The sequence below is a fragment of the Fusarium fujikuroi genome, chromosome FFUJ_chr09 (assembly GCF_900079805.1).
Source record: "Fusarium fujikuroi IMI 58289 draft genome, chromosome FFUJ_chr09".
NCBI lineage: Eukaryota > Fungi > Ascomycota > Sordariomycetes > Hypocreales > Nectriaceae > Fusarium > Fusarium fujikuroi.
The window spans coordinates 462,968-481,946 of NC_036630.1; the positions used below are offsets into that span (position 1 = coordinate 462,968).

The 18,979-nt window shown below is 49.1% G+C and overlaps 8 protein-coding genes, besides 1 other annotated feature; 5 read left to right on the forward strand and 3 right to left on the reverse strand.

The window, feature by feature from the left end:
- Positions 1 to 114: 114 nt before the first annotated feature.
- Positions 115 to 1,617, reverse strand: FFUJ_10029 (uncharacterized protein; the record flags this gene model as incomplete). The annotated part of the gene is made up of 1 exon (XM_023568003.1): positions 115 to 1,617. One exon carries the CDS (start codon positions 1,615 to 1,617, stop codon positions 115 to 117), a length of 1,503 nt encoding a protein of 500 aa, XP_023435365.1.
- A 712-nt stretch (positions 1,618 to 2,329) lies between these two features.
- On the reverse strand, positions 2,330 to 2,850 carry FFUJ_10028 (uncharacterized protein; the record flags this gene model as incomplete). XM_023568004.1 has 2 exons in its annotated part: positions 2,330 to 2,667; positions 2,721 to 2,850. 2 exons carry the CDS (start codon positions 2,848 to 2,850, stop codon positions 2,330 to 2,332), a joined length of 468 nt encoding a protein of 155 aa, XP_023435366.1.
- A 1,350-nt stretch (positions 2,851 to 4,200) lies between these two features.
- Positions 4,201 to 5,558, forward strand: FFUJ_10027 (uncharacterized protein; the record flags this gene model as incomplete). XM_023568005.1 has 3 exons in its annotated part: positions 4,201 to 4,782; positions 4,835 to 5,070; positions 5,105 to 5,558. 3 exons carry the CDS (start codon positions 4,201 to 4,203, stop codon positions 5,556 to 5,558), a joined length of 1,272 nt encoding a protein of 423 aa, XP_023435367.1.
- A 1,383-nt stretch (positions 5,559 to 6,941) lies between these two features.
- Positions 6,942 to 7,613, forward strand: FFUJ_10026 (related to carbonic anhydrase; the record flags this gene model as incomplete). Its single annotated transcript, XM_023568006.1, has 1 exon — positions 6,942 to 7,613. The coding sequence occupies one exon, from the start codon at positions 6,942 to 6,944 to the stop codon at positions 7,611 to 7,613; it is 672 nt and encodes a 223-aa protein (XP_023435368.1).
- Positions 7,614 to 9,089: 1,476 nt separating this feature from the next.
- Positions 9,090 to 9,180, forward strand: a tRNA (tRNA-Pro).
- A 781-nt stretch (positions 9,181 to 9,961) lies between these two features.
- FFUJ_10025 (uncharacterized protein) lies at positions 9,962 to 11,359 on the forward strand (the record flags this gene model as incomplete). XM_023568007.1 has 2 exons in its annotated part: positions 9,962 to 10,129; positions 10,256 to 11,359. The coding sequence occupies 2 exons, from the start codon at positions 9,962 to 9,964 to the stop codon at positions 11,357 to 11,359; spliced, it is 1,272 nt and encodes a 423-aa protein (XP_023435369.1).
- A 629-nt stretch (positions 11,360 to 11,988) lies between these two features.
- FFUJ_10024 (uncharacterized protein) lies at positions 11,989 to 13,200 on the forward strand (the record flags this gene model as incomplete). XM_023568009.1 has 2 exons in its annotated part: positions 11,989 to 12,362; positions 12,411 to 13,200. The coding sequence occupies 2 exons, from the start codon at positions 11,989 to 11,991 to the stop codon at positions 13,198 to 13,200; spliced, it is 1,164 nt and encodes a 387-aa protein (XP_023435370.1).
- A 71-nt stretch (positions 13,201 to 13,271) lies between these two features.
- FFUJ_10023 (uncharacterized protein) lies at positions 13,272 to 14,308 on the reverse strand (the record flags this gene model as incomplete). XM_023568010.1 has 3 exons in its annotated part: positions 13,272 to 13,489; positions 13,540 to 13,989; positions 14,071 to 14,308. 3 exons carry the CDS (start codon positions 14,306 to 14,308, stop codon positions 13,272 to 13,274), a joined length of 906 nt encoding a protein of 301 aa, XP_023435371.1.
- Positions 14,309 to 16,977: 2,669 nt separating this feature from the next.
- FFUJ_10022 (uncharacterized protein) lies at positions 16,978 to 18,864 on the forward strand (the record flags this gene model as incomplete). Its single annotated transcript, XM_023568011.1, has 1 exon — positions 16,978 to 18,864. One exon carries the CDS (start codon positions 16,978 to 16,980, stop codon positions 18,862 to 18,864), a length of 1,887 nt encoding a protein of 628 aa, XP_023435372.1.
- Positions 18,865 to 18,979: the final 115 nt, after the last annotated feature.

The window sequence follows — 18,979 nt, forward strand, 5'->3', positions numbered from 1 at the left end:
ACTGATGACATGTACCAGAGAATGCAGTTCATTTGCGTATTTATGATAATTGATCTTGAGTTCGTTTTATACAAAGTCTATCATATCTTTACAGTAATAATTATACAGAGAGGTCTAGAAAAACCTCCAGATAGAGTCAGCTGGCTTGGTGGCCTTGAATCTGCCATACCACCTCACCAAAGGCCACAGTAACAACATCGACAGCCCCCAAATAGCAAGGTACGCAAGAACATTGTCAATGCCTCGCTTGGAGTCCGGATCCATCTGTCCATGGTTCTCAGTTTCATGACCAAACCAACCAACCATGACTCCACCAAAGATAAAGACAAAGAACAAATGCGCAAGGTAGAAGAACAACGCGGCTCTGCCAAAGTCCAATAGCATCGTGAAGCGCTTAGCAACACTGGTAGGAATACCACCGAAAACAGCTAGCAAGAATAGGTTGCCGGCCAAGGTGAAGGCCCAGAAAGCAACGTCGGGGGGGTATTTCATTATGTAGAAGAAGGACTGCACTGAGACGAGATATTGGTTCTGGTCGGGATGCGCGATGTGCTCGGGTGTTTGGAGACAGCCCTCGGAGAGATTTCCAAAGTGTAACACGCGTGTGAGGACAAAGATGATGAGGAAGAATATTCCAGCGGCGGTGTTGCACAGCGCTGCGACACGAGAGTTCCACGTTCGCGCAACGTCAATGCGCGCGTATAAAAGGCCCAGTATCGCAAACGATACCCAAGCCATGGGTGGGAATACCGATTGGACGCGCTCCGTCAAGGTAGTCCAAAACCAGATTCCGAACCAGGGGTTGTGAGAAATAGCAGGACTGTCTACTGAACCAGGCTGACCAGCTGAGAGAATTGTCAGAGAAGATGAATGGTCGTCGACGGTACAGTGGCCGTGTGTAGGTGAGAGCCAGATATTCCACCAAATCGTCACTACACCCAACACCGCAAGCAGCGCATTGTGAACATGCCAAGAAACAGTTTCTCCAAAACCCAAAGACTCGCTTCCTCCGAGGAGCGCTTCACTCTCATCCGAGGATTTACTTGGGATGTGCTTCGCAAGCCACGGCTCCGTAAAGTCCATAGCAACCCAAAGCAGTCCCGCAAGTAAATAATCAACCGCCAACGAAAACAGCACAAAATTCATAAACCACACTTTTCCCACTGTGATAACCCATCCCAGCACCACATTCACAGCCGTGAGAACAAAAGCCCTAATGAAGAAGTACCTCGCAATACGACCACTCGACCAGCCCAGCTTCTTCCGTGATCGTCCCAGGTACACCACGCCTATTCCCAGCAACATTGTGAACCCCGGTGCGCAGAGGTGAGTCAGTGTTCGGATGATATAGGCGGGCGTGCGGTTCCAGCGCTTTATAGGCACGCCGTCCATTTCTGTCTCGCGGCCTGTGCCGTGGGCCCAGGTGTTTAGGGCGAGGGCCATGTGGTCCATTGCCATGAGCAGCATGAGGAGGCCGCGGAGGAGGTCGGGTGCGAGGGCACGTGTGGAGGGTTGTGTTGGCTTTGAGGGTTGGGGAGTGTCAGACGGAAAGGAGCCGTAGCTGACATCGGGACGTCGGTCGGTTGGATCATCGTGGGGGGATTGTGCTGACGGCATGATTATGGTGTTGTCGCATTCATCAGGGCTGGAAGCTATATTCGGGGGTATTCGCTAGCCGGCAAGAGAGGATATGAACAAAGGAAAGGACAGAGGGAAAGAAGGAGGAAGTATATCATTTCGGATATTTCGGGCGATCGGTCGACATCATAGATTCTACTCCGTATGTTGGTGGATTAATAAGGAATAAGCGGACTTTGGTAGCGGAGTTTCAGTCCATCATGGGTTAGTCGAATCGGAGGGTTTGGCGATGAACCGCGCGGCTCGTCGCTTGGTAATCGGATTCGACATTGGGGGTTATAGATGAGAATGGTTTAAAAAGACTACCTTAGTTAGTTAATATGATGTAGGTATATTGAACTGAAATGTAGACGTAGCAAAATTAAAGACCAAAGCAGATTAGAGATGTACAGTACTGTTCCCAAAGCACAGCAACAGTAAGAGTATTATCCCCTGTCAATCAACCCCACAATCCAACGCCCAAACCCCTGTCAATCATCCCCTCCTTACGGAGTAAGGCTGCACAAGAGCAATGTCGTAATCAGTAGACGACCCGGACGAAACATTGAACAAGCAACAGTGTCCCGAGCTCTTGAGGAACTCTATGCCCGCGCACCCCACATACACAGAGCATGCTTCTATGCACTCTATGTAGCTTTCTGCGGTGAACTCGTCGATCGACGTTCACCGTCGTAGAAGAATGGAACTCCTCCTATGAAGAGCTGCTCTTCAGCGAGGTTGAAACTTTGAGCAAAGGTGCAGATTGATGGGTTGTTGTTTCCGACGAAACCTTGTCTGTGTTTTGTCGTTTGTAGGTGTTGGGAGCGGAGATGAGGAATATCACGGGGCGGCCTGGTGATTCGATTATGCCTGTTGAGGTAGTGAGGGCATCGCTGCTAATGATAGATCCTGATGAGGTGGTGATTTGGTCGGTCAAAGTTCCGGTCGTTGAATCAAATGACCCTGTTTCTGAGCCCGATTGAGGTTCTGAAGATGTAGCAGAAGTTATAACCGACGTATCAGACGTCAGCGCGCTCTGGGACTCTGTTTCTGTTACACAGTCAGTTAAACTACAGACTCCCTTAGTTGTTCAGGCCGCTTACGTGTCACGGATACTGGGCTGTTTCCAGCAAAAGTCGGTTGTAAAGAAGATGCTCCCGTTGATTGACAAGGATTTGCTACAGGAATAAGGTAGGTAGACAGGTACGTAACACACCATGTATCCAGGTTCATAGCTCCATGGTCTGCCCGTGAGAGAACACCACTGGCCCCCAGGACTGCGTTAGGATGATTGGACTCTTCATGATGACTTGTAACTTTCTTTTCAGATCGTGAGGAGCAGAATGAAGTTACTGTATCATCCCGTAACGGAATTACATCTATCTCAAGTACAGCAGCAGTGAGGATAACCCGTCCCTTGTTATCGTACTAAAACGAGCATCCAGACTTCTCGCGGCCTCTAAGTATCTGCTAGTCTACTGTAAAAGGCGCTATATCAGACTTTAATCCAGCTCTTGGTCTTTTCATACATATAGAACAATATCAGACATTCTACTGCCACATAGGTCATTCCTCTTTCTCGTTGATTCAAATTCCTAAGCCATCTCGCGTGGTTGTTTGTCAGTGGCTTCAGCGTCGGCTCGTTTGCCAGATCACCCAATCCCATTGACTTATCCCAGAGACTTTCGTACTTTGTTTCTTTCTATCTCAGAGCCACTGGTATTCTCAGTGTCTTCTGAAGCTCATCCTTGTAGTAATTGGAGTTGACGTATGGTCTTGTCTCAGCCGCCAACTTAACCGCTACTTTCATTCTCAAGCCGTTAGTGTAACGGCTGACCCGTGCATCCGCGTCTCACAAGCCACGTCTCAAGATTCTGCATATTCAGGCATGGTTACTTACATGCCACGCCAGACGGCACGCTCCATTGCAGCAACTTATTTTTGCGATGAAGAGAGAATCAGATTGAGCTTACAAGTTCACCAGTGAAGACAAACAACAGATGAATTACCAAGCGCCTTATGAGCTAGGGAAACTAAAGTACGTACTTCGTTCTTGAACGAAGTGCCAGGTTAACCTCCACAGCGACAATATCCTTGTAAGTGAAGGGACAAGGTACCCGGTTCTGCAATAGCAAACGGCTGACTACCAACAGCAAAATCCCAACGGCCAATCTTTCTTTAACCAATCCCGTGTTGTAACCAAGACAGCGGGTTTCTCACTTCACTGCCACAGTCAGAAGCATCAGTATTTCATTAACGCATTGCCGAATGCTCGCTCCACCACTCTATGCAGGAAGCTTATACTGAAGCCAAGATTCACCAGGAACATTCACATTAGCCAACCAATCGCAGATAAAATAGAATAGAATCCGTAGAGCTTGTCCTTGTAGCCACGGTAGTCTGCCTTAGCGTCCTCTCCATCTATCAGTCCATGATCAAAACAGCCCTCTTTTAACGGCTGGGTGCTGATTTTTGCTGTCATCCTTGGGAAACTGACAAGTTCTTTAGCATCTGTGGATTTGTTGTGATTAGCATGTGTATATATTTTCCGTATAGCCCTACTTCGGCATGGCATCATTCGATATGGGAAACGCAGCAAGTTCTTCGATTAAATTTGCTATACCTTTATTCTCACAAACATCGCCGGATACTCTGTTGGAAACTGACGATCAATTCTATACCCCTCGTACCACGATGCCGTTGCTGAGGACACAAAATCGTGGCACAGAGAGGCCACCCAGCGAAAGTCTGAGGACCCAGGAGTCTTTGAAACCGGACCAATTGGTTCATAAATGCTTACGGCAGATTGAGGACCATAAGGAACTAACTCAAGATAGCTTTGATTGCTTGATAGAGCTGCTCAGAAATGGCTCTCCGACTGGTTTACCCATTCAGCCCTCAAGCACTGTGGACACAAAGCCATTTGACTATGCAATCTCGGACTTTGTGGCACCTTTATATCACCATAAAACGGGTCACTGGACAGTCCTATGCGTTTCTTCTCAAGGTCCGAGAAAGGAGCATCCGGGGAAATCTGTCGTCACGGCTCAACACTATGATCCGGATCCGCGTCAGCACAAGGGTAGGCATACGGAGGTGGGCGACAAGATTCGCTCCTGGGTCGAGCAACGTGGCTCAAACGTGGAGTTGAAGTCCACTCGCGAAGTAAGTCCCTTCATGAAACCACGTCCACCCAAGATTAACTTTGACGGTCTAGGCGGGACCGACCATACAACCGTCGGACCAGAATGTAACAGGCGTGTATACCGTTATGGGAGCCTTGGACTTCAGTGCCCGTAAGCCTTTGCGGTCAAAGGATAGCTTTTGGGGCGGTGATTACGTGAAGAAGATCAAGGCTGCTTTACATGCAACACAGCCTCGTTACCCTACCCCAGGAAGAACACCTGCAAGGAGGGGAACCTCTATCTCTTCTGCGGACAAATGGAGCCGAGGGTATGAGAACCCCTGCCAGAACCCCCAAAAACAGTGTTCAGAAAGTTTGGGAACGTCCCTCATGTGACGAAATGGACATCTTTGGTAACAAGACGCCTATCGCAGGAAACCGAAAACAAAGACGCCTTGATCCGGCCGAACATATGGCATTTGACGTCAATGAGAAGTTGGAGGAGGCTACCTCTTCCATCTTGAACCTGGGACTTCCGTCGGTGACGAATCTTAAGCAAGAACTTAATGAGCGCCGCAAGGAGCGCGGAGAGCATAACGAGGTCATTGAGAATAAGAAGGATGATCTGGAGAAGTGTCAGACAGAGGGAGCATCACGGGCCAGGGAGCACGAGGAATACGAGAAGGCGTGCACAGAGCTCGAATCAAAGCTCAAAGATGACGAGCGAAGGGTCAACAAATGGCTCTCGGAGTTCCCGCAGGATCTCAACTTCGCGATCGACACGGAGAAGTACAAAGCCCCGGGTGAGGCCACATGAACCTGAAAAGGACAACCTCGTGGAGGCGCAGAGCAGGAAGCGCAAAGCCAGTGAATCGCTAGATTCTGTCAACCAGGTTTTCTCCGAACTTGAGGGGGTTAGTGAAGAAGGTTTTAGAAGAGGGAAAGGTGATTGAGGAGGAGGTGAAGGCGGCGTATATGAGGAGGGAGTTTGTGGATATGCAGGAGGGGCATTTGGAGGATCATCAGGCTCTTCTATCACGGTTTGAGGGTGATGAGTGGAAGAAGCAGCTCGATTAGCGGTCAGAGAAGATGTAGTCATGTTATTGGGTTTCGTTGGAGATTGCTTCGATCCCAGACATGTTTCGGCAGATGCATTTGTTTGGTACGTGTTTGTCATTGTGTCTCAGAGTAGCGTTTCCTTTGAGTTACATTGCAGCCAAGATTGTCTTGTGTTCCTGCGAAAGCATTTCTATTCAGGGCGCAAGAATACCAATTCATTTACATCGTGAAGCGATATCTCTAATTATCTGGTGTTGAGGATCAAAACGTGGGGTTGTGAGATGAACATCTCCGGGATCCGGCAATTCGGCGATATGACGTTTTGTTTTGTTTTCCAAGTGACCAATACAAATTGAGGTTCTTACGTGGGGTCGGCAGAGCTGACAATCCCCAGGTTCGGGGTTTAATCCTTCACGTTGAGTCACAGCCACTACAACCTACCAAGGCACAGTTATACCAGTAGAGGAGAATGTAATAGAATGACTCCCAAAAGCTCACGGACATGCTCGGAAAAGTCTCGTCAACTGCCGGTGCACGGCTACGCACGGCCCGGCGACCGAAATCTTGATCTCGGCTGTTATCAAACTTATCGCCAATCGCCCAACCAATTTGAGCTTAAAGTGATTGACTCTTCCTAGGCGGGACCAAGGAAAAAGAAAGGAAGAAAAAAGAGGGCTGCTCAACAAATTACGTCGTCATCCCCAAAATTTCTTATCCTTCGGCATCTCTCCGTCCGAATTTCCAGCGAAGCTTCTAATACTGTACCGTACCGTACTTAGGCTGCTTTTTACAGTGACAGTAGCACCGAGTGCGCCCCCCAACGTGTAACCCAGCCAAGGATTGAGTCTACTGCAGGTGGTTGCTGCAGTCTTGCCCGTTTTTATCCTTGTCCGTTGAACCGTCGCTGTCACATCCATTATCGCACCATACTCACACTACAGCTGCAACCGCGCTGTGGATGCCTCTAATGTTTTCCTCTCGGCTCCCTTCCTTTTCTCTCCGCTCCTCCTCTTCCTCCTTCACATCTTTATCTTCATCATCCCAACGTCTTGCCTCTCGCTCCATACTCACCAGCTCCCAAACCCGTTTCTCTTCATCAACACAAGACCCAAAACCCGCTCCAAAACCAGAGTGGCGCACAATGGCCGAAAAGGACATCACAAAGTATCTCCAGCAGAGCCACGACCGGCTCTTCCACAACAACCGCGCCTGGGCCGAGAACAAGGCCAAAGTCAACCCTGACTTCTTCAAGAACCTCGCCGCCGGCCAAGCACCCGAGTACCTCTGGATCGGATGCGCCGACTCCCGCATCCCCGCCGAGCAGATCTGCGGCCTTGAGCCCGGCGAGGCATTTATCCACCGCAACATCGCCAACCTCGTGTGCAACACCGATCTCAACGCTATGGGCGTGATCAACTACGCCGTCAAGCACCTCGGCGTCAAGCACATCATCGTCTGTGGTCACTACGGCTGCGGAGGTGTCAAGGCGGCTATGACCCCCCAGGACCTCGGCCTGCTGAACCCGTGGCTTCGCAACATCCGCGACGTGTACCGTCTTCACGAGAAGGAGCTCGATGCGATCGAGGACGAGGGCGCTCGCTACGACCGCTTGGTCGAGCTGAATGTCGTCGAGCAGTGTCGCAACGTCATCAAGTCTGCTGATGTCCAGCAGTCGTGGCACGAGAACCAGTATCCCATTGTCCACGGATGGGTGTTTGGTTTCAAGGATGGACTTCTCAAGGATCTTAAGATTGACTTTGAGGCTGTGTTGGCCGACATCCAAAAGATTTACAACCTTGTTGACAAGAAATAATGGAAGAGCATGGCGTTGATAGAAGAAATTTAACTTAGCTTACTGATTCAAGTGCTGTGTATGTGATTGGTGATCCAGGGACAAGACTCCTTGATGACAAGAGGTTGAATCAAGGGGTAACGTCCACCTTTTAAACATATAAGTAGCGTTCCGTAAGTGCCTGATATGCAGGGATATTGCTCTCTTCAGCCCTACAAGTAACTGTAACCGGGACCACGGCTTGGCTCGACCGCACCTCGATGACGGTCTGGGCCTTCAAGGTGTCGAGAGACGAAGGAGCAACATAACGACGACGTATTATCGCACAATTGACATCCCAATACATCCACTGAAATGCCAGTGCCTCCGAAATAACAAACAATTTTTTGAACAATTTTTAAATACTCTTGCGAATGTTAGAAATGCAGAAAACCAGCAGAAGGATCGCTCTCACGTGACCACCCTTCCAGGGTGCAGCTCCACACATCGTACGATTTTAACATGGGCCTGGTCCACGATGGAGGGATCGCTTGCAGGCCTCGGATCCAGAGACGGCAGTTTTTTATCAAGTGCCGGGTTGGAGATTGGCGAATATGGGGGAGTTGGCCGGAAAAAGAAGGTTGTTTCTGTTTTTGCTGCTAATGTGAATGGCTGATGATGAATTAGGAAATGTCTCTCTTGGTGAAGTATTCGTGGAGGAAGTCTGGTGTATGTGCAGCTTAGCCGTGCGTGTATAGTTTCGCTTTGTTTTATCACAATCTGATAATGATGACAGGAAGTTGTCGGCAACTGGATTGATTGATTCCAACTTCAATATGGAGGGTTTCTCCATTTTGCTTCGTATGCTGTGCGCTCAGAATCTGGAGACCCTGATGGACAGATGGCGCTTGACAAACCATAGAACGGACATACGCCTTGATTGTGCTTGCTTGGGTATTTGACATTTGAGTCTTGTCGTAAACAAAGACCTTGACGTTTATGTGAAAATGTAGACGAGGAAATTTACAGTTTTGTTCTAGGTTGGCATGTCCGTTAATTCTGTAATTCGGTGTTCGTTTCTCTGTCAGCAGCTCACATCGACTATGGACGTATCTCGTGTAACGGCAACGCAATATACTTGACAGCCCTTCTCAAGTCGCAGCCAAGAACAGAAGCACAAAACTATAGTGTGATTATTTTGGACTAAATTGTTTCTCAAGATTATGTGTTACCATGTAATGGTGCAAGCGACAAGCACCTATCCTCACTGCCCAAGTGGATGCCATGATTACCCTACAGTCATACATCTCGGAACCGTTCTGCTCTTTCCCCTTCATCCCGTTTCGCCCGCCAACTCCCAGACTCTGACTTGAATCAACCTTCACTCAAAATCGTATCACTCAACTCACCCAATTCAAACCTCAAAACAGCACCTTACCAATTGTTCCACTTTCAATGTCTGTACATGAGCCCTGGTTGCTCGTTCCCTTCCAGAAATAAGCATCACGTGAGTGACTCGGTCTGGTGGTCTAGTGGTATGATTCTCGCTTAGGGAAAACCCTACAGCTTAGCTTGCGAGAGGTCCCGGGTTCAATCCCCGGCCAGACCCTTTCTTTTGCCGATGAAATCTCTGAGATGCCATCATTGCACTGTTTCTTTTTGCTGTTGTTGGGTTGTCGGTGATGTGAGGCCATTGAGTTTGGGCCTCACCGAACCTTGTGCGAGCCCCCTTGAGTCACTTTAATACCCCTCTTTTGTTTCATATGGGCTCACAATCATGCTTATAGAGTTCACTGGATTTAGTTGAGATTTCTGCCTTTTCTTAATCAGTCTTGTTCCGGTGACACCGACAATTGGTTGATAGATGTGTCGCATAGTAATTGGTGATGATGTTGCGCTTGCATGCAGACACTTTTCGTGGTGGAGACTTGTAGGCGCTAGTCTATTTAAGTCACCTCCACTGTCGCGTTTTGCTCATGCCCGCGGCGCATCTCATGGGACGCAAGAAAAATCAAACCTAAATTTAGGATGCCAAAATAAACTCGACAAAAAGTATTCTTAGCTCAGGCTAATTAAGCATGATCTATAAAGCTTACCTAAGTATTTCTGTCATCTAGGATCGAGGTCCGGAGTTTTCTTGCACCCTCAGCTGGTCCTGGTCTCAGTGAGTGCGCCTTTCAACGGCTCCAGCTGCAAACAAGAAAAAGTAAACAACCCGTGCAGCCCATCCCATCCAGACATAACTTAACCAATACAAACTCGACGTCAGACAAGGCTCCAAACCGCGTTTCGCTCCGTTTCTGCTTCTTTTTTTACTCGAACAATCGGTCCAAGTCGCCTTTTTAACCAATTTGTTTGTGTCTCCTGTATCTTGCCGTGTTTCCGTCACTATGAACGCGATTTTCAACTTCCTGTCATCACCGCTCAAGCAGCCCGCAGAGAGACCTCCACCCTCCAGCATGCCACTTACCGCCTCGCGACCGAGTTTGTCGCCTAGAGAGCAACGTCTTGCCAAACGCGCTGCGGATAGGTTCTCGGAGCCGGCAGGTCGCAGTCCCGTAAGTTTCATCTAGAAGGTGCCCGGCTTTCCATTGTTTGCGTTGCGCATCGTTGCGCAGGTGCCTTGATGAGCTGGCACTTCCGCCCAAAACTGTTATTAGGCACCCAACTGACGACTTTTCTAGCGTTCGCGCCTGAGTAACGTTTCTCTTGCATCCACGGACGATAACACCGCCGAGATCTCTGTCGTTAGTCGACGGAGAGAGACCATCGCCATGGCACCGCCGCCGAGTGTTAAGAAACGCATCAGCACATCGACGCGCTCGTCGCCGATACACAAACCAAAGCCTAACGGATCTGTTTCTCGCGTCACATCGTCGCCCGCCGTTCGATCCTCCCCTAGAAGGCGAGAATCGGCTGAGCTTGGAGAATCGTCGCCGGCCTTGATCGCCGCGTCACCTGCCTTCCCTAAGAGAGTTTCTCGTGTCGCAACATCATCGCCCGCCGTCCGATCCTCCCCTAGAGCGCGAGAATCGGCCGGAGGACCGCCGGCCTTCGCCTCGTCACCAGCCTCAATCCCTAAGAGGGGCATTAATGGAGTTTCTCGAAGCAGCGAGGCGGCTGAGAGTCCTAGAAGATCCTCAAGGGCCTCGCGCGTAACGGAGGCGCAAATAAATGGGACAAAGAAGACGCCCGAGGAACAGCCCGAAGAGGCGCACTTTGGAGAGGAAGAGGAAGAGGTGCAAGCTGAAGACGATAAGAGATACGAATTCGTGAGAATCACGGATCATCGCTGGGCCGAGGGCGAGGACGAGATCGAGCTTCTCATGCAGTGGAAAGATGGCGAGACCTCGTGGATCTCCGAGGAACTTCTTCATACCGACAACAGACAGGCCCTATTTGCGTATTGGCGCTCGCAACCAAACGGACGACCTACGAATCCTGAAAACGACGTCTACCATGTTTTCGCAATTAGAAAGCACCGCGTGCGCAATGGTATTCCGCAGGTCCTCGTCGAATGGCTAGGCTACGATGCGTCCGAAAACACTTGGGAGGATCAGGACTATATTGAGAAGGTTGCCCCCAAGCTCGTGGACGCCTATTTTGACCAGGTTAAGGGCAAGGGCAAGATTCAGGCCAAGCCTAAGAGTCAGGCGAAAAGCAACGCGAAGAGCAAAGCGAAACCCAAGGCTCCCGCAAGAACCAAGGCGCCCGCGAAGACCAAGGCTCAGGCTAAGACTTCGGCTCGCGGCGTGACTAGAAGCAGCGCAAGGGTCTCGAAGCGATAGAATTACAATAGTACACGATTGGAAACTTGGCTGCGGAAATGTTTTTGGCCCGTGATGATGGAAACGAACATTGTTTGGACTGTAATTAATATTGGAGTGAAAACAATACCTAAGCAAACTGCACTTGTTACATGTGTTTTCTTGATTGTGAAGTAGCTAGTTTCGTGCCTTGACCCTAAGCGACGACAACATTTAGGTAATTTTTATAAGACTTTGTAGACTTTTTACTAAGTTTATTTAGCACCCTCTTCTCAAGTCTTGAGGCTTGTTTCACACGGCGTGCCTTGCAAATGCATGATGGTGATGATCGGGTTCTCTTACCATCCCTCGGGGAGCGAGAAAACTTAGGCCTAAGAAATAAAAACATTTAGGTAAGTTAGTATAGATTTATAAAGCCTTTAAATTATACCCTAAGTTGTGAAAGGATTTGAGTAATTTAGTATAGGTCTGGAAAGCCTTTAGATTGGTTTTTTTGTTCTTTAGGTAAATGTCCTCAGTTTCCATGCTTACCGTCCCATCCATGATGACTGAATGGATCCTGATGGGGCTGACTGTATCCAACACGCTCACAATCATCATTTTCATCTCTTCATCCTCACTCAACCCATATTTCATCAAACACAATCAAAATGACATCCCCCAATGTCTCCTCCCGAATCCCAACGCTCATAATCCTCTCCATCCTCACTATCCTCGGCTTCGACGCGTTGATTCTACAGCTCGACCGCAACGGCTACACCTCCATGCTAAAATCCATAACCCACGACCCCCTCCCACGCTTCCTCCCGGATACTAACCGCTTACTTCTCAAACAATACACCGGAATAGGACCATTTGATGACTTTTTCGCTTTTTCGAATGTCATCTGGGCGAATGTAACCGATGGCTCGAGGCCGGAACTTTCGCTGTTCACGTTTTGTTTCGAGGCGCAGCTGATTGCGTTTTTCGTGGTGTTTTTGATCGAAGCACAGAGGGTGCTTGCTTGGAGTCCGCTTGTGCTGAAGTAAGTTTGTGCCTTGAGGTCGGAGGTTTGTGCTGACGATGGATGTAGTGGTGTGTTCTGGGGATTTGCGGTGCAGAGTCTTGGGTTTGGATTCGTTGCGCCGCTTTACTTTGTCATTCACTTGATCTTCACAGCTGGATCGTCAAGGTCTGAGAGCGTTCATATTCGCGACTACTTGTGCCTTCACACGGTCGTCCCATCTTTTCTTCTCGGATATGTCGTGCCGTGTATCTTCATGGCCTATCCATTCTCAAACTTCAATGTTCGGCAGTGGTCTAATGCAGTCTGGGCTATTGCTCCAGTCTACATCTTTACACTTCAAGCGGTGTTCACTGTTGTGCTGAAGAGACTGAGTGTTGGGCAGGATGCGCATAAACCAAAGGTTGTACTCGACAAGACTGCTTTATCGCATGCGTACAGCTTCGCATGGAACACCGCAGTCGTAGGCCAGATGACAACCTACGCCGTTCTCATCACTGCGAACCTCCTCCCAGGTCTCTTCCCCGACGGTTTAGCAGCCTCATTGAGCATAAACAGAGTCTTCATTCCCGACGCGGCGCCCCATTCTTACAAGCCTATGTCCAGTGCCGCAGCGGCCATTCACAACTTCTTGATCTACGATTTTGCGACGGGGTCTGTAGCGGCGCTTGTGTGGGCGCTGCAGCAACTCTTGGAGGTCAAGCCTGAGTTGAGAGTTGGTGAGGAGAGGACTAATCTTATGAGAGGAATTGTCACGAGTGTTTTGCTGGCGGGGCCGGGAGGCGCGGTTGTTGCGTTGATGCAACATCGTGATGAGTCTGTTCTTAGCGCCGAGGGCAAGGCCGAGAAGATTCAGTGAGCGAAATAATGCTGGGATGGGCATATGTAAAAGTTAAAGGCAAGATTGTGATGGGATTGCTTTCTGTTTATCTAAGCCTTCTCCTCTCTGTTCTCACCAAGAGGGACATCTAAACCATGGCGTCCCTTATATCCTGATACCTCAGCTGATTTCCATCCGCCTTTCTGCAGCAGAGACTCATCCTTGAGACGATAAACTTCAACCTTGAGGGGCCGACAGCACTTGATCATCTCTTCCTCACTATCCTCTCCAAAGCCCCAAAGCGATAAGTCACCGCCAGGGCACGTACCTACAATAATCAGCAAATCTCCAGACACCTCACATTAAACTGGTACTTACTCAAAGCCATAAGCAGATCCTGCTCCGCCAAAAACTCAATATAATCACCCTTCTCCGCCGGACAAGGATTCATGAAATATCTCCCTTGCTCATCTAACCCTGTGACCTGAAAGATATTAATAACATCATGAACATCACCCTCGTTCAAACCATATGGCAACACCGCGCGGGTAAGGTTAGAGTGGCATTGGAAGTTATACTGTCCTCCGCTGAGAACAGTGTTGATGTACGGATCACATCGCGTGCCGAGAAGATCATGCACTCGACCTCCATGCTCATCTGTGCCGTACCAATCTAAGGTATCGGCGATTATGGTGGCCAGGGGTCGCATGTAGGGCAGGTTGGACCAGAGACGGTCGTACGTTGAGATGTGTGAGGCGTGGAGTTGTTTGGTGCGAGATGCCCAGAAGCGTTCACGCGGGTTATGAGCGTTCCAGATATTCAAGTCACCTGTTTGTGTAAGTGAAGTTCACCCCATTGTCTTCTCGTCTCACTCTTCGCCCCTCACCCAACTACTGAAGATAGCCTTACCAACCTGCGGCCCCTCAGGCGTGCTGATCTTGACAATGCAGCCCGCCGGGGCTTTCCATGCTTTCCCAGATCGGATTGGTAGAGTGAATTCTTCAATCAGGTCACGCGGTGCTTCCCGGATGGAAGTGTACAAGCTCTTGTCGACGGTGAGGACTGAGCCTGGGGAGGGAAGATAAGCCGGGACGGGCTTCTTGATAGGCTTTCTGTTTGCCAGACGCTCAGCTCCGTTGGAAGACATGATGGCTTTGAGATGTTTTGTTGAGCAGGAAGAGAAATTCGGTGATGTGAGGAGGAGAGTGTTAAGTAATAACGATCTCTTGGCTGTTCTAAGTGGAGACTTGGTCGTATCTTGTCTTCTGTTGTATCAGGTTCATCGAGTTACAAGAAGGCGCACGATAAAGTAACTATTTTGGGATTGGAAGTACTTGGCTTCTAACCTACAGGGCGTGCATGACATATTCTCATCCATATTAATAATCTGCGCTTTTACCCAATGTCGAGTTTGGACTGCAGCAGGAATACAGGTTGCGCGTGGATGATGCGATTTCGGAGGTGGATCGGCATCGTAAAGACTTGCCGATATTGATCCTCCACGGCAAACAAAGACTTGCCGGATGCGTGTATGCCCCAGAAGATGACCCCATATTCTGTTAGTTATCTATTGATCTACGGACATAGGTAATCTTTATGAGTCTTTTGATAGAGAGAGTGCTGTATGTAGGTCTGGCTCTGTCGCAGAAGCAGCCGCTGGGCTTGCCCCTCATTACCCCTCCACCGAGCTCAAGACCCCACCAGAACTTTATCTTTGGATACCTACTTTCAGGTTCCATTCCAATGCACGAGCACCATGGTAATCGCGACGACGCGGCATCGAATAGTGCCTGATGGGCGCCGAGAATGGTATGAGAATGGATAATCGAAACACAGCATCTGTCGACCACGCGCGGCTTCACCCTATCACCCCAAGAATGGTCGCGCCGGACGAACGCGTCGCAAACGAGCATATTGACCAGAGAAGCCCTTCACCATGCGCCGAAGGCGACAACAATCACGAGTGCAAATGCAATGATACAATAATAGCCACCAAGCATACAAGTCGTCAAACTCCATAAAAGATAGACACAGGGGGCTCCCACGCCACACCGATTAGGACCTCCACTCGTCCCAACCTTGAGAACGTAAACGATCAAGGACGCTGCAAGTCAGGACGTAAGCTATAGCGCTACCACAACTGAGAACGAGACCTTAGATGCTGCCGAAAATGTTCCAGAGCGCATAAAACCTTTCGGAAGCTCGTATCTACGACAATGCTTTGCGAGCGCGTGTCTTCGCTGTGAGGACCAGTGCAACAGAGTACTCCCACCTAGCGCTATCGGCAACGATACCTTCCTTCGAAAGACCCGTGAAGCTTTCGCTCGAGCGACGCGAACTCGACCGATTCGGGCTGGGAAAGCTCGGAGAGTATTGGCACGAGAGATGCCCAGGTTTTGATGATTTTGGTATCTGCCCCGCAACAACCTGGCTAGCCGGGGTGTCGGGATGGCAGCTGTACCGCAACTACCATCCATTACAATGTTGATCAAGCAGCGTATGCTCTCAGCTCATGAACAAATATACTGGATAAGACTACAACATATCAGCGCCGAGATGACATCAGACAACCTGATCATTATATTGTGGGAAGCAGTGTTCCGGAGGGTTGGTATTTGTCCATACGGCGCAATGGATTAATCTCCTTGTTCCTCGGCCTCCCTACTAGGTACTTGACGTACAACAGCTCGCCCTTGTAACATGAGACCTGTCTTTGTAGGGCTTTGGATAAAGGCACAGGCAGGTCGCCTACGTGCCGGATGCCCCATCTGGTCACGCACAAACGAGGAAATAACACGGCCTTGTAGACAAAGTCGGAGTAAGTTACTGACAGCTTGCGCAACCGGATCTCATTGTGAAGCCAATTATGCGTGTGTGTGGAAGCATCATCAACCAGACGAGTTGTGCAATCCATATTGCAAATACCATAATATCACATGATCGACTTTGATAGATAGATAAGGGGCTGTAGGCGTATCCTTTGAGATATTGTGATGCCAACAAGTTCAATTCGTGTCGCGTTGACATGAATGAGTCTAGCGTCAAGACACTGAAGATAACACCTTTTTATAACCAATGGGCATAAGGATGGTTGACTTACGATAGAAGTATATATTAAATGGCTTATTTATTGTTGATATTGGATAAAAGGAAAATAGAGTCTATTCTGCCCATAAAGGAAAAAGGTTAATGTGTTATTTTTACCGAGATGCCGAGATTTATCTCACCAAATGGCGAGAAGTAGATGGATTTAAATCAATCAAGTCACTATTGCTTGACGACCCAATACCCTTGACGAATGACCGCCATGTGGCTTTATAGTGTGTCAGGTTTATTTAAACAGGAATTGTCACACACTAGTACCCATTGGCCGGGAATGTCCCAGTTGCAGTGATACTGTAAGTCGTTGCAATCGATGTCGGTGTTGACTCTAGTCATCGGCGATAAACTCTACCTCCTCCCAATCAAGTGAACCTGCCAATACTAAGAACTCGTACGACAATAATCTACAGCCCTAGATAAGGACGATTGCACAATGCAATTTATCGAATTTCTTCATGTTCAGCTCTATTTCCACTATCGCCCACAGACTGAAACACCACCAATCACCGTCCCATCTTGTCAAGGGAGACATCATCCTTCGACCCTTGCACCACGCCTCCAGGAATGCTTCCAAGACAGGGGCTCATTCCAGAAAAAACTGAATATCATAAGAATTGCATGTCAACCTACAGCTCCCTTGCGTAGGGCACGAGTAGCCTTATAGACCCCAAGGGTCCTCTCCGATCTGTGCTTGGTTTTGTGCAAAACGTAATCATGGTTGTTATATCAGGCTCCCCCTGGGCCAAGAGACTGGTCTTTCTGGTCATTTCTATAAATATTCTGCTCTGGTGGTATGTTTACTCTGTGCCGGGAGTTACAGATGATGTTCAACCTGCGACGACGAAATTGAAGACGAACAATGCGAAAGCGATACCGGTAGATAAGAAAGTGGAAGCGAAAGGTGTGAAGAGCGCCAAGGGTGCGAAGGCGGCGAAGGATGACAAAACTGGCGAGTCTGTTGATAAGAAGGGAATTAGGACGTTCCGTTCTTGGAGTAATTTTGACATCGTCAGGCCTAAGAACGATCACACTTATGTGTATCGTCGGTTCAAGAGCTCGCCGCATAAACCGCCACATATCGAATGGAACCCCAACGGAAAGGAACTCGCAAAGGGATATGTCTTCATCACACCGCAGTCCAGCGGCGCTGAGAGGGGTCTTGTGCAAGCTGCGTCGTTCATCATGAAGCAGAACGCAGAGATGATATACGCCCACGACGAAGACCCCTACGACTCTGCGGGTTTTCACGTACAGACCGTTCACAACGAGCAGTTCCTCACACTCTGGCGAGGCCATCGAAAAATGAGCCATGGATTCGGAGAAGTCATCGTCATGAACAGCGAGTACGAGAAGACGGTTATTCACCTCGATGCTATCATCACCAACATGTATGGTCAAAAGTTCCTCAGCGGGCTGGACTTTCACGAGCAGGAATTGACCACGCGAGGAACTATTCTCGTCACGGCTTACAACACGACTATGTACAACCTTACGCAAATGGGAGGGTCAGAGCACGGATTCGTGACTGACTCTCTATTTTTTGAGATTGATATCGAAACGCAGGAGATTCTCTTCAGCTGGAGCGCCCTCGACCATTTCTGGCCTGAAGATTCTATGCTTCCACTTATTTCATCCTCTGGCTACGGCGGACCCAAGAATCCATATGACTTCTTCCACCTAAGCTCAATACAAGCCGTCAACCACGATTCATTCCTCATCAGCAGTCGGAACTTCTGGTCTGTGTATCTGATCTCACGCTCAAACGGTAGGATCCTTTGGGAGTTGAGAGGGAATACCAAGGGAGGAGATTTCGGTGCGTTACCGCACCACGGACGATTTCGGTGGCAGAACCACGTTCGCGCGCATAATGTCACGTCGAGGGAGATGATTCTCAGTATGTTTGACAATCACAACAGTCCAGAGGATAATGGAAAGACGTATTCGCGCGGTTTGCTGCTGAAGTTGAAGCTGCCGCCGAACCCAGATGAGAAGCCCGAGATTTTGCGTGTCCTCTCGCCAGATCGTGCAAAGATCTCACCTGAATATGGAAGTTACCAACTTGGGTTGAGTAATGGCAACCAGTTCGTGAGCTGGGGTGCAGGCGGTGTCGTCCACGAATATGGCCCTGACGACGGCCACGATCTCCGCTGGCAAGCCCGCTTCGGCTACGACGAGTCCATCACGAGCTATCGCGCCTTCAAAGACGTTTGGACAGGCACACCATCCAAATGGACTCCCGCTCTCGTCGTCGAAAAGCACGAAGACACTGTGATGGGCTTCGTGAGCTGGAACGGCGCAACGGACATAGAGTCTTACAACATCTACCTTGCAGAACCAGGCACGGAGCTCAAACCACTGGGTAGAGCTAAGGTTTTGGGCTTCGAGACGGGATTCGACCTCGGTGTTAAGAACAACGAGACGAGTTGCATCATGGTTGCTGCTGTGAGGAAAGGTCAGGAGATTAGACAGTCGAATGTTGGGTGTATTGAGGGCAAGACGTTTGTTTCGACGATTGTGGACTCGACGGGTAAAGCTGTGGGGGATTCTGTTGTTGAGAAGACTACGTTGCAGAAGATTATGGGGTATTTTTCGCGAAGCTGAAGAGGATTGTATTTTACTGCGATACAAGCATGTTGTTTTGTTAGTGTTCAATGAAGAGGTTCAGCTCATTTCCACCATGGCCCGAAGTAGATGTTGGCGATGGCGCTACTGTCGA